This window comes from Callospermophilus lateralis, chromosome 8 (genome assembly GCF_048772815.1).
Source record: "Callospermophilus lateralis isolate mCalLat2 chromosome 8, mCalLat2.hap1, whole genome shotgun sequence".
Taxonomy (NCBI): Eukaryota; Metazoa; Chordata; class Mammalia; order Rodentia; family Sciuridae; genus Callospermophilus; species Callospermophilus lateralis.
This window is the reverse complement of record NC_135312.1, coordinates 53,449,273-53,464,642: the sequence shown is the minus strand read 5'-3', so window position 1 is coordinate 53,464,642 and position 15,370 is coordinate 53,449,273. Positions and strand designations below refer to the sequence as shown.

Below are 15,370 nucleotides of genomic sequence, written 5' to 3'. Positions count from 1 at the left end.
TTCTATGAAGCAAATGTTGCTGAATGAATAAAGCTACAGAATGTGGTATCCTTATTCAGCATCCCGTACATTTCACCTGCAGGAAAAGTAGACTATAGTGTTTTCATGCAAGTGTTGAAAAACCATTAAAAAAATCAGTCAATGGAAAAATCTTTACTGGGTACCTTCTACAGTCAAGACACTGTGCTAGGTACTTCAAGGGCAAAGTTTCTTTTCTCAGGAAATTTTAACATTGTTTTTCCCTAATTTTCTGAGATCTTATGAAATATATTCTGGGAATTTTTTTCCCCAAGAAACTCCTTAGGGTTAGAAGTTAATTTTCTAGGTAATTTTGAGAAATTTATTCCTCCACACAAGCACCATCCAGATAATAGGCCAAAATGCCTTTAGTAAAATTAAAATATATGTATAATAATAATTTAAAAACTCAGATGTATTCTAAGCAAGGCAATATAGAAATAACTACTTTACAAAATAATTTACACTATTTAATCAAAACACCAAGAAACTGTGCCTGTGAATAATTCTACAAGGACATGGAGAATAAGCATGTTAGTGGTAGTACATGCTGGTGTAACCACTTATACTGCACTAGTAAAGAAAACTAAATATTTAGTGTCTTATCTGCATAAGGTAGTGTTTCTGAAATATCCTATATAGATCCTGCAGATTCCAAATTGGTGATAGGCGTGTGGCAAATCCTACTCTATTTTTCTGGATACATAGACCCAGAGTGACAATTTTTTCATTCTTCATTCTCTACTTTTCTAACCCTTTCCCCTAGGCTGCTAGTTCTGGTAACTAACCTGTCTTCCCTTCTCCTGGAATATGTTTCTCTAACTGAGCTGTCTACCTGATAGAGATCATAAAAAGTTAAAAACATAAGTAGGTATCAGTGACTGCGATTTCCTAAATATACCCTACACTGACAGTTTGCTGAGCCAAGAAAAAATTAGAGTAGAATTTAGATACAAAAAGTGGGGAAGTGACATTCAGTCTTAAGATACAAAAATGGCATAGCAGGAAAAAGAGAAATTGAGGGGAAGAAAGGAGTCAGAGAACAGTGATTAATTGGCAAGTGATACATTGGGAGACAGGATAGGAAAGTGAAGAGAAAGGAACATGTAATGGAGGAGGTGAACATAAAGAAGAAGCTAATGATGGTTAAAGATAGCCTTTTTAGGATGTTAGAAGTGACAGAGAAAAAGATGGAGAAGAAAAATTAGAAAGGTAAATATAGAATGGTTGAGGGAGAAAGAAAAGAATAAAGGTAAGAAAGTAAATGATAAAGGTAAAGAGAGAGGCATTGGAATTTAAAAAAATGCCAAGAATATTAACTAGAAAAAAAAACGACAAAAACCAACACACACAAAAGAAATATAGAGTGCATCACAATTAAACTGATATTTAGATCTCCATATATAAAATGAAAACTTCATCTGCCTTTCAGACATGCAAAACCAGACAATTTTGTAAATAGGGAGAAAAAAGAATCATCAAAAAAAAAAAAAAAAAAAAAAAAAAAAAGAACAAATCTAGAGAAGTGGTTTCCAAGTTTCAGGGCAGGGGTGGTCATGACCTTCATGCTCTTTCTTATGTCTGCACTTAATATGTGAAAGTGCTGGATCCAACTATCCCCAGAGGCCCAATCTCATTAACTTCACCTGAGCCACTATTCCTACTGATGGGGAAAACTTAAGGATCACCAAAAGGGTCATATAATTAAGTCTTGGGTGGGGAGGAAGTTTGTGAACCACTGGTATAGAATATTAGTTATTTTCCTTCCCCAAGAACATTTGATTAAAATAATTCCTAGACCTGAAGTAATAAGCAGTCTTGTATATGGTCCTGTGGATTGGTCCCTCTTTGAAAGGATTCAAATGGAATGTGTTCATCTGCATTAAGTTGGTCTACATTTATATTCTTAAATGGTTCCTCAGTAGCTAACCCAACCAATGTATTAGGATTTTCAGTAGGTATAGTTAGATCCCCATCAAATTGGCCTTGCCTTCCATTGCTAGATGGAGTTCCAGTGCTGGAAGAGTAAAGCTTTGCTAATTTGGAGCCAAAGCATGGTAAGCTCAGGATGCTAGGTGGTCTTTGTTGCTGTCTCTCACTCTCATTTTCTTGGACTTCATTTTGAATGCCTTCAGGCTTGGAATCTTCATCAATGGTACCAATAACAAGTTGCTCAGGAGTAAGGGCAACAGATCTTTCATTGAGCTGGTTTCCTTCAAAAATTTGTTCTAGAATATTGTTCCCATCTCCTCCAAGATCATTCTTGAGACACGGTATATTTTTTGATTGAGGAGAGCTGGTCTCAGAAGAGGACATCATTCCTGTTTGATCCAGTTGATTCTTTACAGAACATGGTGTATTCCTTCTCAGAGTGGACACATCATCTCTAAAAGGACTTGTGTTTTGGCTTTCCTCAGGCAGTTTCTTCTCTGAGCTGTTTCTTTGACCAGGGAGAATGCTTGTTGGGGAGACAATAGGTCTTGTATGCTTGGTAAGACTACTTTCTGTGTACATAGGGTTGGTGGCTTGGTTCTCCCCTGGTGCAAGATCATAGGATGAAGTGTAATCTTGAAGAGCTAGTGGATTGTCCTTGTGTCCCGTGGAGCCACTAACACAGCAAGAACCTCTTGGGCTGTGGTGAAATAAATGTGCTTCTTTTTGTCCTGATGGGTAGCTTTGAGGAATGAAGTCTGGGAAAGCCAAATGTTGTCTCTCTGGTGAATTTAAACTAGTAATTTGCATGTCATAGTTCAAATTCTGACCTTCCTGCCATGTTGGATTTTTCTGAAGCCCGGCTGGGGTATTACTGGAATAGGGATTGTTCTCTTTCTGGTCTGGTAGACTAGCTTTCTGTGAATTTGTTGCCTGATCCCAGAAATTTCTGTTAAAATATGACTCTCTTTCTTTCTGTCCTTGGGGTTGAATCCTGTGGTCCCAGGAGTTCCATGAAGGAAAGAAAGTGCTTTCTTCTTCTCCAATAGCATTATTACCATAATAGCCCCTGTTCTCCACAGGTGGTGATATAGTGGGACCTGGATTATATGATGGAAAAGTCTCTTCTGGGCTCCAGGGATAAAATTCACTATAAGGAAAGTCTTCCCTGGGTTTTGATGGATTATCTAAGGAATAGGGAGGATACTGCTTTGGTTGATTTGAAGCATATTGCTCGCCTTCATAGAGCCTCACTGTTGGACTTCCTTTAAAGCTCAACTCTTCCTCACCCCATTTACTTCGTGCTGGAAAAGATTCATCTCCAGTTGGATCTATTGGGTCCTCTTCATTGTAATGAACTGTCTCTTTCTGGACTAGAGTATTCATAGAGTACCGTGGATTTTCTGGTTGCCTTATAGTATTGGGAGAATCAATTCTCTCATCCCAGATATTGCTTCTGATGTATGGTAAATTTTCCCTGGGATAATAGGGGTTATATTCATGGTAGAAAACACTTCCTCTAGAGCCTTGGGATGGCTGTGGCAAATGTTCTTCCTGCCTCCCAGGATCTTCCTTAAAGTATGGAGGAATTTCTTTGTTGCTCCAAGTATTTCTTCCAGTAGGAAAATGTTCTCTTGTAGTAGAGGGAATTTCCTCAGGGTATACAGGCTGTTGTGTACTGTGCTTTAATTCAGGCTGATTAGTTTCTGATTCATATGGGATTCTTCTTGGTTCTAAAGCAATACCTTTGGGCAAATTCTGACTTTGGGTTTGTACATCAGAACTTGGTGCTTTTCTGGAATCTCCTCTTGGAAAATAAGAATTTTCACGTTGATTAATAGAATTAAAATTTGGACCTAGCATATTGTCCTCGGGGCGAGGTGATTTATAATTTGGTTTATTAACTCCGTGATGTTGAGAGGTTTTCCAAACACCAGCTGTATCCTTTGTAGGACTCATTATTCTATCTTTTTGGCCTAATGATTTTTCTTGTGGATTTTGATTTTTTTCATTGCGGCCAACAGTAGCCTGTTTGGGGCCCAAGGGTATGACATTGGTTCCCATAAGGTGTTTATTTGGCGCCTGAGGCTTTCTTCTGAAATTTGCTGGATTTCCTGCATAATTGGGGTAATTGACTCTTGAAGTGGGAGGATAAGCTTTACGATAAGTTGGATTTCCTGGCCGAGTTGCTTGTTTTCCTTCCCAAGCTAAGGAATTCCACCGAGGACCCCGTTGAACTTGTTGATTTCGGTATAAAGGCCCATACTGTCTGTGTCCCATGGCAGTACCAGTGGGATGCCATTGTCTTCCAGTAGGAGGATTTCGGATGTTAGGATTTGGGTAAATTTCATGAATATTTGGCTGACTTGGTCTCCATGGGATTTGACTTCTGGGCCCTCCCTGGCCTGAAACATTAACTGAAGGGGGTGGGAAGACACCATTTTGAGCTGTAGGGTTGTTCCCAGTGTTAGGTACTAGGGCATTATTTCCTATTGAGTAGGTGTCATTTCCACCTTGACTTCTTCCAGGATTTGGCTGGGTAGAATTAGTCTCAGTAACTGTTGAATTAGCTGAGGGTTCTGCCGGTGGACTCTCAGTTTTAGGAGGATCTTTTTCTTTGGGTTTTTCAATATCATCAAACATCTCTTCTGAATAATAAGGGGGGTGACCTCCAAAGCCATGATATCCAAAATATCCAAAATAAGGATTCTGTAGGAAAGGAAATGGAAATCAATAATTATTCTTTGTTTCCTACCATGGTGTTGCTTGGAAATTTATAGTGTAATAGGGAAATCTTATCAGCCACGTTCTTAACTTAATCAGCTGTGTTTTATTTCTTGAAATTTGATTCTTCTTTTTCCATGACCCTGTCTGCCCATTTTTGGTTTTCTCTTCTGGTATTCTTTCTGACCATTAGGCCTAGATTTTAAATCTGAGGGTTAAAAAAAAATTTTTTTTGTTCTATACTTTATCCTCCTTACTCTGCTGTTCTTGTTTTACACACATACCTGGAGCAGAGTGCATGCTAATACTTCCAGTAGGAATCCATACTGATAACCCCCAAAGGCCAACAACACTTTCTCTTGAGGGTAAGACAACGAGGCTGCTTCACAAAGATCTTATGAGTACTTTTAATTGAATATACCTAGAACTGGGATCATCTCCTCTAAAACCTCCTTCAACATTCTATATTTAAGAAGTACAATCAAGCCAGTTCCCAGATTTCTGCTCTAACCGTTATTTCCCCAATTAACTACCAAGTCCTAGAAAATCTAAACTTTCATATTGTCTCATCTTTATCCCCAGTACTACTGAACTGTTTTAATGATTTTCTTAATGCCTGCTCTGTATGTAATCTTACTTTCCTCTAATCTTGCCTCTTAATTGCTATCAGAGTGGTGAAGGCTAGGGATGGGCATGTGGAAATCCTTCCACTTTCCTCTTTTAATATAAATGTATTTAAAGTTCCTTACACCTTACAGGATAAAATATATAAACTCTTTAGCATAAAATAGAAAGCAGTACAGCTTAGTGCTAAAAAATGGGGATCTAGACAGATGTGAGTTAACATCTGTATTCTACAAGTGTTAGTACTGTGACTCTTGACTTACCTCAGTTTATTCATTTGTAATGTGGAGATAATAATAAAATAATATCAACTTTATAGCTTGTTATGAGGGTCAAACGAGATAACATGTATAAAGTTCTGTGCCTGGAACTTGGGAATTGATAATAAGTGTTATACATAAGATGATGATGATGATGATGATAATAATAATAATAATAATAATAATAATAATAATAATAACAATAATTTTTAATGATTGTCTGAGCTATAAGTATTACATTCAGCTTCATTTCTTCCTCCTTGTACTTAATGCAATTGTAAATCACTGTTACTATTAGTTGTCTGGGAACTCAGTTCTCTTTATGAACATAAATGTTTCATGCCCTTGCACATGGCTTCTTCATATCTAGCCTTCTCCCACCTACACGTTTATCCTTTCTGGCAAACTTGACTCATCCTTCAGGACTCAGCTTGACTGTCTGTCCTGATTTCCATGGGCAGAATTAGGCTGTACTGCCAGGTGTCCACAGCAATACCAATTTTTGTCATAATAATCATCCCACTGAATTTCAGTTGCTTATATTCCTGGGTTCTCCCACTTGATTTTCCCATGTGAAATTTTTGAATGAAAACATGTTTCTCATCTTAGTTTTCCAGTATCTAGCACAGTAGGAAGTGTGTAATAAATGGTCATTTAATGATTTAATCATCATAAACTCTGTAAATTTCTAGACATTTGTGAAGCATTTAGGTAACTTAGTTTTTGTTTTAAAACAAATTCAATTCCAAGAAAAAGTATTTTTATCCCCATTTGTGTATAGAGATGATGAGAAAGATGAATGATAAGAAATCCTCATCATTCTGGCGATGGTGGCAGTGGCCCCAACTGGTAGAATATGGACTTAATGTCTATACTATTTGCCTGGATTATTCTGCTTCATTTTCTCATGTTATATTTGTGAAAATCTGAAGTACCAATTTTTAGGTTAGATTGCATGTAATTATATAAATCATTTTTATTTTGGGTTTTTACAATATTTAAAGTACTTTATTTTTTAAAAAAATTTTTAGTTGGGGATGTAGCTTTATTTATTTATAAGAGGTGCTGAGAATCGAACCTAGTGTCTCACACATGCTAGACAAGCACTCTTCCATCGAGCTACAACCATAGCCCTAATATTTAAAGTACTTTATATCATCATTGACTTAGTAATCTTCACTATCAACTGGTTTAAGGACACTTTTTCTCTCTCCTCACCAAACTGTTCTGCATTTCACTAAGCACATATCATACATTTAGGGAAAAAGAGGAAATAAGCTCTAGGGGTGGGGTCTTATGCCATAACTGCTAAAATGACATTTTTGATGACATGGTGCTGGAATATTTTAAGAGTATATTACCCTGTGACAGAGTGTGAGGTAGTAAAAAAAAGATTGGACTGGATATCAAAAGACTTAGATTCTGGGTCCAGTTCATCCACTAAGTAAGTAGACAAAACTAAATCGTGATTTATCTTGTCTGGACTTCAGTTTATTTATACAATGAGGGATCTAAAAGATCATTAAATTCCATTCTGAAAATAACATTGTATGATGCTCTTAACTTCCTTCTCTGTTTATCACTGTCTGAGCTTATTAGCTTTCTTAGCAAGTATGTGAGGGAGATCTTTCAATGCATGTAGAAATGATGTGTCACATTTTACTTAGGCTACTGACTTGATTTGTTTCACTTTTTTTTTTTTTTTTAAGTTTTGGGAACATGAGCTATAGAAAGTTCATATGTTGGATTTGAGCTTTCTTACTAGATGTAGATTAAAAAATAGTACCTTAGGGCTGTGGTTATGACTGGGGCTGTGGTTGTGGCTCAGTGGTGGAGCATTTGCCTCACATGCATGAGGCACTGGGTTCAATCCTCAGCACCACATAAAAATAAAATAAAGGTATTGTGTCCATCTACAACTAAAAAATATTAAAAAAATAGTACCTAATAGACTGTAATTTCTAATAGAGAATGTAACTTACTCCTTCTTCATTGCTGAGTGGTAGACGTCCATAACGTGGTGGCGGTACCCTCTGAAAGGTGAAAAACACAGGGAATACAAGAGAAAACCCCCTTATGCTACCATTTGTTTATAGGACTGAAGGTACATTAAATTAGCTCAAGTCAGTATTGGATGTTCGTACTATGAACTTTTAGCTTCTGAGTCATTAGATCTCACTAACTATAAAGACTTATCCTACTCAAAATACCTTGTATAGCCACATATGTTAGCCATCACTCCACCCTACTACTTCCAGCATTCCTAACCTCCACCCCCTCATCACACCTTGCCACACACCACTCCACACATGGGGGAGGGAGACTGTGGAGGGAAGGGAGGGAGAGAGATAGAGAGAGAGTGAGGGAGGAAAAAATAAAGGTATTGAAATTGAGATTTGAGTGATATTAAACATTCATATTTGAACATCTAGTTATAGAGATTGAAATAATGTTATTTTTAGAACGTGTGCATCATATTTAGAGTCAATTTTCCTAATCAAATTTGGAGGATGAACTTCTGCTCAGTGATTTGCAAAGTGGGAGGGTTTAGAAAAGTAGTTTGGTTCCTATAGACTTTCTTTCTTTCTTTCTTTTTTTCCAGACAGGGTCTTATTAAATTACTCAGGCTGGCCTTGAAGTTGTAATTCTCCTGCCTTAACCTCCCAAGTAGCTGGGACTACAGGCACATGCCATGTAGGGAGATAGATTTTCAAGAAGTTCTATGTAAAGGAGATTAATAGTTACTTTGGCATAAGAATCATGCTATTTTAAAAATCTTTACCTTGAATTGCTTTAATTTTTTTAGTTTATTATGGCCAGTAAAAGGAAGTTGCTTTTTTAAGAGGCGGGGGAAGGAACTCAGTTGGGTGTGGTGGCATGTCTGTAATCCTAGCAACTCAGGAGGTTGAGGCAGGAGGATCCCAAATTGAAGACCAACCTGGACAATTTAGGGAGTTCCTGTCTCAAAATAAAAAATAAAAAAGGGTTGGGGGTGTAGCTTAGTGATAGAGAACCTTTGGGTTCAATCTTAGTACTGCAAAAATCAAAAACAAAACAAAAAGTAGAACAAAACAGCAAAAGAAAGGAACTCATACTCCTTGAAATGAATTGTTCTTGTTGATAAGCTCTTTCCATTAGAGTTGTGAACAACAACAAAAAAATCCATGGTATAGCTGAATGTACAGTCACCAAGTATTTCTTGATGTTGTTTTAGGTTTTTTTTTTTTTTTTTTTAAGACAAATAGTCTTTACTATTAACTTAATTCAAATAGTTTATTTTGCCATCCATATTTTTAATGCCTATGACATAATTTCAATATTTAATAATTTTAAACTTTAATAATTCTTTGAGTGTTCTTATAAATATCATTTTGGAAGGTTCTGTATTATGATGTATCTGTGACTAGAAACACTAAGGTATGATGAAAAGATCTTGTAGTTTTAGTTGTAGATGGACACAATACGTTTATTTTATTTATTTATTTTTATGTGGTGCTGAGGATTGAGCACAGTGCCTCACACACACTAGGCAAATGCTCTACCACTGAGCAACAACCCACCCGCAAGATCTTAGCTTAATCATAGCTTACCCTATGTTTTTCAAACTCTGTTCACAGTCAATTTCCCCATTACATTAAATGAAGACAGTCATTGTGTTTTGTAATCTCATAGTGAAGTGGGGTCATAGCTGTTTGGTGATTTAGGCAGTGTTCATGCCATTAATTAGTCTGAACAAAAAATTCATTCAAAAATTATCGTTTTCCTGCATGGTTACAGATGTGATAATTTTTGTTTCATATTCTATTGATTAGAATGTGGCATTCTATTACAGCATCTGAACTTGTATTAATTTAAGATATAACTTGCTAATACCATTTTTTGTTTCTAGTGTAAAGATAAAACATTTTTACCTGTGGAATTGGCCAGGGTGGTTGGCCATAGGGAAATAGTCCATTGCCAAATGGTGGGAATGCCTTGAGAGAAAGAAAGAATCAGAGTTATGTGGAAGTGAGAAAAATAAATTAAAAATGAATATTATTATTTGAATCTTGGGGAACTTTTATTTCCTTTTGCATTAAACTGTGTTTATTTTAGGGCAGAGATAATAATAATAATTACTGTATTGAACCTTTATGTTTCAAGTACTGTGCTTAACATTATATATTGTTAAACTCATATAATGCTCAGATAACCATGGAAGATAGGTACTTCATTATTTCCATTTTATTTAAGAATCTGAGACTCATAGAAGGTAAGTCACTTGCCCAGATTCTCATGGCAGGGGAATGATTGAAACCAGGATTCAAATCCAGTGGTGTCTTTTTATTCAATTTTGTATTTCCTGTATTATAATTGTAAGTGATAATAAATGACCAAAAACTATTGATTGAGATTTTGAGAAACCATTTGCACATCTTTTTGTCTTATTTCAGGACTGCACTTATGTCATCTGAAATACTAGAAGAAGTATTTATTTTAGAGCAGTATTTTAGGTCATCTAAGTGTGGATCTAGAAAGGACTTAGAGACTATATAGTTTATTCATGGGGAAACAGTTGTCTAGAAAGGTAAAGTGACTTTCTCATGATCATAAACCAATAAAACTTGGGAGTAGAACTTAAACCTTTGTTTCTTGACTCTTACTCTTGCGGCCATTTTTGTTATACCATATTGACTCTGTATTTTAAAAGGATCTTCTTTAAGTCAATGTATTTGTATAATTTTGAACCAAACAAGGTTGGAGTTGACTCTTCAGACAGTTTTGGATAAATGTCAGAACTCAATATCATATTACATATAACAGAACCTGTATTAAGTTTCAGAGGAAGTGTGTATTCAGGGATGATATGGACCTCCAAATACATTTTATGGCTTTTACTGACTTTGATTTGGGATTTTTTTTTTTATGGATGAGCCTTACCTGAGGAGGTTGGGTTTCTTCTTTGCCCTGAGTTGTGGCTTGTGATGGCTGCTTTAAAGGCTGTTTTTGTGGTGGATTTTTTGGCTGGGTTTGGTTGGGTTTCTGTGTCTCTTGGGTTTGATCAGTCTTGGTCTGGTGTTGGGGTTCTGGGGGATTCTGCCATGCATTGGGTGGCGGCTGAGGCCACATGGGCATCTGGTACTGTGGAAATGGCTGAGGGATTTGAAAACCATTTCCGTAAAGGCCCATATGTGCCATCTGAAAGAGTAACAAAAAACAGTGAAACCACATTAGGGTTGATATTTAGACTCTCCCTACCCTCTAATATTAGTCTCCAAAACCCATCCTAGGAGCTTAAAAATTCTATGGAACTTGGCTCCACAATGGAAGCTTCAGACTCTTTAGCAGGAACTTTTTTACATAAAAGAACTTCTCTATAAAATCAAACTAACCAAAGCTCAGAATTCAATGAGAAGTTTATTTCAGAATTTGATAATTTTCTAACTCTGAAATCCTGACTCAGGTAAGCAGTGTAAAGTTAGAGACACTTCTCAGAAGAAAATATACAATGGATCAACAAATATATGAAAAAATGTTCAACTTCTCTAGTAATTAGAGAAATGCAAATCAAAACTACTCTAAGATTTCATCTCACTCCAGTCAGAATGGCAGTTATCAAGAATACAAGCAATAATAAATGTTGGCGAGGATGTGAAGAAAAAGGTACACACATATATTGTTGGTGGCACTGCAAATTCTTCCAACCACTATGGAAAGCAATATGGATATTCCTTAGAAAACTTGGAATGGAACTACCATTGGACCCAACTATTCCATTCCTTGGTCTATACTCAAAGGACTTAAAATCAGCATACTTTATAATGACACAGCCATATCAATGTTCATAGCAGCTCAATTCACAGTAGCTAAACTGTGGAACCAATTTAGGTGCCCTTAAACAGATGAACAGATAAAGAAATTGTGGTACATATACACAATGGAATATTAGTTAGCATTAAAAGAGAATAAAATTGTGGTAAATAGATGGAGTTGAAGATTATCATGCTAAGCAAAGTAAGCCAATCCCCAAAACTAAAGGCCGAATGTTCTCTCTGATAAGTGGATGCTGATCCATAGTGGGGGTTGAGGGGTGGGCATGGGGGATAATGGAGGAACTTTGGGCAAAGGGGAGGGAGGGAAGGATAGCAGGCATGGGGGCAGGAAAGTTGGTGGAAAGAGATGAATGTTATAACCCTAGGTACATATATGACTGCACATGTAGAGTGTACATCTACATCGTGTACAACCAGAGAAATGAAAAGTTGTGCTCCATTTGTGTACAATGAATTGAAATGCATTCTGCTGTCATGTGTAACTAATTAGAACAATAACAGCAAAAAAAAAAAAAAAAAAAAAAAGAAGAGTATAAGTTAGGTTCCAGGGAGTTTGATGTCAAACTCAAACCCAGTGTGACTTGTAATAAGGCAGGATAAAAAGAACAAAAAGGAAAAAGAAAATAAAGTAAGCATGACTATAATGCAAAGTAGAAAAACAAGCAAAAAGGACAAAACAACAACAAGAACAAAAACTCCCAAACAGAAATAATTAAAATTCTGTGTAAACACCCTTATATGGTGCATATATTTCTTGATTACAGACGGAAACTCTTTAATGCTGCTTTTTTCAGAATTTCCCCAGTTACAGGGTTGAACAGGAAAGCAAAAGTCATTATAACCTGAAAATGATTATTTATGAATTGATGTTAGTCTTGCAATATCAATCCCCATGATTTCCTCCCTGATTTAATGCCAGTCTCTATCTCCAGTCTTCATTAATTAGTCTCTTACTGTCTGCTGGATGATTACATATGACAATGCATGATACAATCAAACAAAGGTTATTGATGGAAGGCACTAAAACCAAGAATGAGGATGTGAAAAAGTTGGACCAAAGAGAAATTGAGGGAGAGAATATTGAAAATGATGATGATTATAGGCGAAGGTCTTCAAGAGAGAATGACTGGATAAGTTCATGCCCTCCACTGCCATCAATGGCCATCATCATCATGCCACAAAAGTCAAAAGTGACACGTTGGGTTGTTTTGCAAGTTTGTTAGAAAATTACACCAAAAAACAACTGACACTTGATTCATGTACTAGTTTTTTCTAAGAATTAGCACAGTGATAAGAATAATCCACGTTTATTTCAATAAAATAAAAAAATACTCTTTCACAATTTTAGTGTTATCTGTCAAGACAATACAAATAAAATTTACTACCCCCCCCAAATATTTATTATGTTATTTTTTATTATGCTCTTTTTATTGTTATTGTGAATATGTTATTTGTGATATTTTCCTAGAACCAATTTTTTATATGAAGAACCCTTGTAATTACTGGATGATTTTGATTTATGGGAGAATAATAGTAATGAAAAGGAGGAAAATTTACCAAGGAGGGACAAATGAAATGACTTTCCCCTTTGAAACTTTTTTGCAATTATATGGTAATTAAAATGTATGTAGCTATTAATGTCTCTATTAGCTAAGTAAAACCTTATAATGTAGTTATCTGGATTTAAACAAGAAATCCTCAGAAATGCTATAAAGGAGAACTTACATGTGGAGCGTTCATAAAGTTGAACGGACCAAAACGCATCATCTGCAATGAAAGGGATCCATTAATGTGGAAAAGGTTTTATTTAGTTAGTTCACAATTAATAAGCAAGTTGAATTTCTGATTTTTAAGGAACAGTAATTATAATGTTTTTTACTAGTTACACACAGATTTAAAATAAGTATATATAAAAACTTTTAGGGCATTTTAAGTTAGAATTTTCAGAAGAATCAATATAGAATGATAGATATAAACATCTGGTCTACTTTGTTGTTTTAAAATGTTCTGTTCTCTTCATTTGAAATTCAGAATTTGAGAACAAGATAATTCTATGATAAGATGATTCTTTTTTCTGATGTGCATTGAATTTGGTTAGTGATCCCTGTATGAGTATATAAGATACTTATATGCTTAAACATCTACTGTCTAACAACCTTTGGTACAAGTGACTACTTTTTCTAGCTAACAAAATTATCCCAAAAGCTGATATGAACTAAATTTTAATATAAATCCATCTTTAACTTAAAAAGAAATATTGAAGCAACCAGATAGGATCATGCTGGAGGGAATTAGCCTTGATTTGAGAGTTTAATACTTGCAATGCTTCCTCCTTTTACCTTTTTCATTAGAAATTTTAATAAGAATTTCATAATTCATGAGAAATTTTGCTAGTATTCTAATTTTTTTGAACTTAAGAGGATAAGGCCCTGGGAAACTTTTCCCCTCATACTGAGCATACATACCTCTTCACTTTTACTGCTAAATCCAGGCATTCGGGGCATATGCATCTGGAACTGAGAGAATATCAGTGACAAATGCAGAACCTTAGTTGAAATAAGCCCAACAGCTATTCCCAAGCTATGTAACAATAGAACACAAAGAAAAGGTCTAATATTTAAAAAAATACTCACTGGCATAGCAGCAGAATTACCAAGAAGACCTAGAAAGACCAGGAGAATCTTCATTTTTCCACTTGGTACCTAGATTACAAAACTGAATATTATTTTTGTACTGTGAAATATTGTATTTAGGGCACTCTGCAGTTATTTAACTGCCAATCAACTTATCTGTCAAGGAAAGTACAGAAATACAAGGGGTCTCTGCTCTTTCTTATGTTAAGAAATCAGTATTACCTAGTACTGTTCCAAGTTGTCCAAAGTATCAGATTAGAAAGGAAAGGAAAGATAGGAGAGAGCAAGAGTGAGAAAGAGAAAAAGAATAATGATGCTTGGGAAGATGGTTCATAACATTAAAATATGGAAATTAGAAATTAAGAAGTAACCTAAAAATAGGAATATTTATAGTTTTGAATTTCTAGTTCTAAATTGGATTAAAAAGGCATAATAATATCCAACTACATTCACTTTAAGAAATAATTTCAATTTCAATGAGTATCCATTAGGACTTTGTATTATTAAGATGTTATAAACAACATTCCATTATATGGAAGTTAATTAATATTCGAATGAAACTGGAATATTCCAAAATCCTATTTTTCTTCTTTCCTCTATTATTAATTTTATTATTTTTAAAATAATAAACAATAAGTAATTTATTATTTATTATAATAAATCATTTCTGCTCAAGGGCTGGTCAGGAAAATAGGAAGAAATAGGCAGACATGCAAGCTTATCTCTTCGTTAGATAAGTAACAGTTGTGACTTGTGTTTAGTATAGGTTACAACAAGTGGATGCTTTCTAAATGTTTCTAAGATAATAAATCAAGATATGGGGAACCTTTGTTTAATTTCTCTCAATCATACATTTCATCTGTGTAGTAACTGTCACAACAGTTTTTGCTAGTTCTGCACATTCATGAAGGAAGATGTGGAATTTTATTTTACTAATATAAAATGCCACTTACTTTCTCTTTTGTAAAGTTGATGTATTATGTTAGATGATTCTTAATATCCACATTACCTCTAAAAGTGCATAATTGGATGTAAGTCTATGATATTTTTTGAATTGAAAATGATAGTGGTTTATTTCTATGAAGTACAATGACTGTGTAAGTTCTTCCATTTCATCTGTGAACACAGATATGCTTTGGTTTTTCTGATGTACTTAAATAGTGTTTTGTGCTCTCAAATATACTTCTGGTAATGTCTAGTTTCATAAGATAGATATTAGGAAAAATAAGTGAAAATACTCACCAAGTTATATAACTTAGGAAAAGAGGCTCCATTCCTGCACTGAAGCAGCAACATTTTTCACCAAAATTTTCATAAGCTTTTGGAAAAATTAAAAATAAAGTATGAAAAGAAACTCAAATATAGA

At 35.1% G+C, this 15,370-nt stretch overlaps 1 protein-coding gene across 1 annotated transcript; it reads right to left on the bottom strand.

The window, feature by feature from the left end:
• Positions 1-1,812: 1,812 nt before the first annotated feature.
• On the bottom strand, positions 1,813-15,300 carry Enam (enamelin). The gene is made up of 8 exons (XM_076864034.1): positions 15,247-15,300; positions 14,005-14,073; positions 13,837-13,881; positions 13,097-13,138; positions 10,479-10,736; positions 9,470-9,532; positions 7,541-7,591; positions 1,813-4,659 (listed from the first exon to the last, which is right to left on the bottom strand). Exons 1-8 carry the CDS (start codon positions 15,298-15,300, stop codon positions 1,813-1,815), a joined length of 3,429 nt encoding a protein of 1,142 aa, XP_076720149.1.
• Between the last annotated feature and the right edge of the window lie 70 nt (positions 15,301-15,370).

Bases quoted from the DNA above. Each gene is read 5' to 3' on its own strand.
- Enam (XM_076864034.1), bottom strand. From the start codon at position 15,300: ATGTTGCTGCTTCAGTGCAGGAATGGAGCCTCTTTTCCTAAGTTATAT. The intron at 14,074-15,246 runs GTGAGTATTTTC...TTTGTAATCTAG, and splicing joins TTCCTAAGTTATATAACTTG to GTACCAAGTGGAAAAATGAA. The intron at 9,533-10,478 runs GTAAGGCTCATC...CTTTCTCTCAAG, and splicing joins AAGAAACCCAACCTCCTCAG to GCATTCCCACCATTTGGCAA.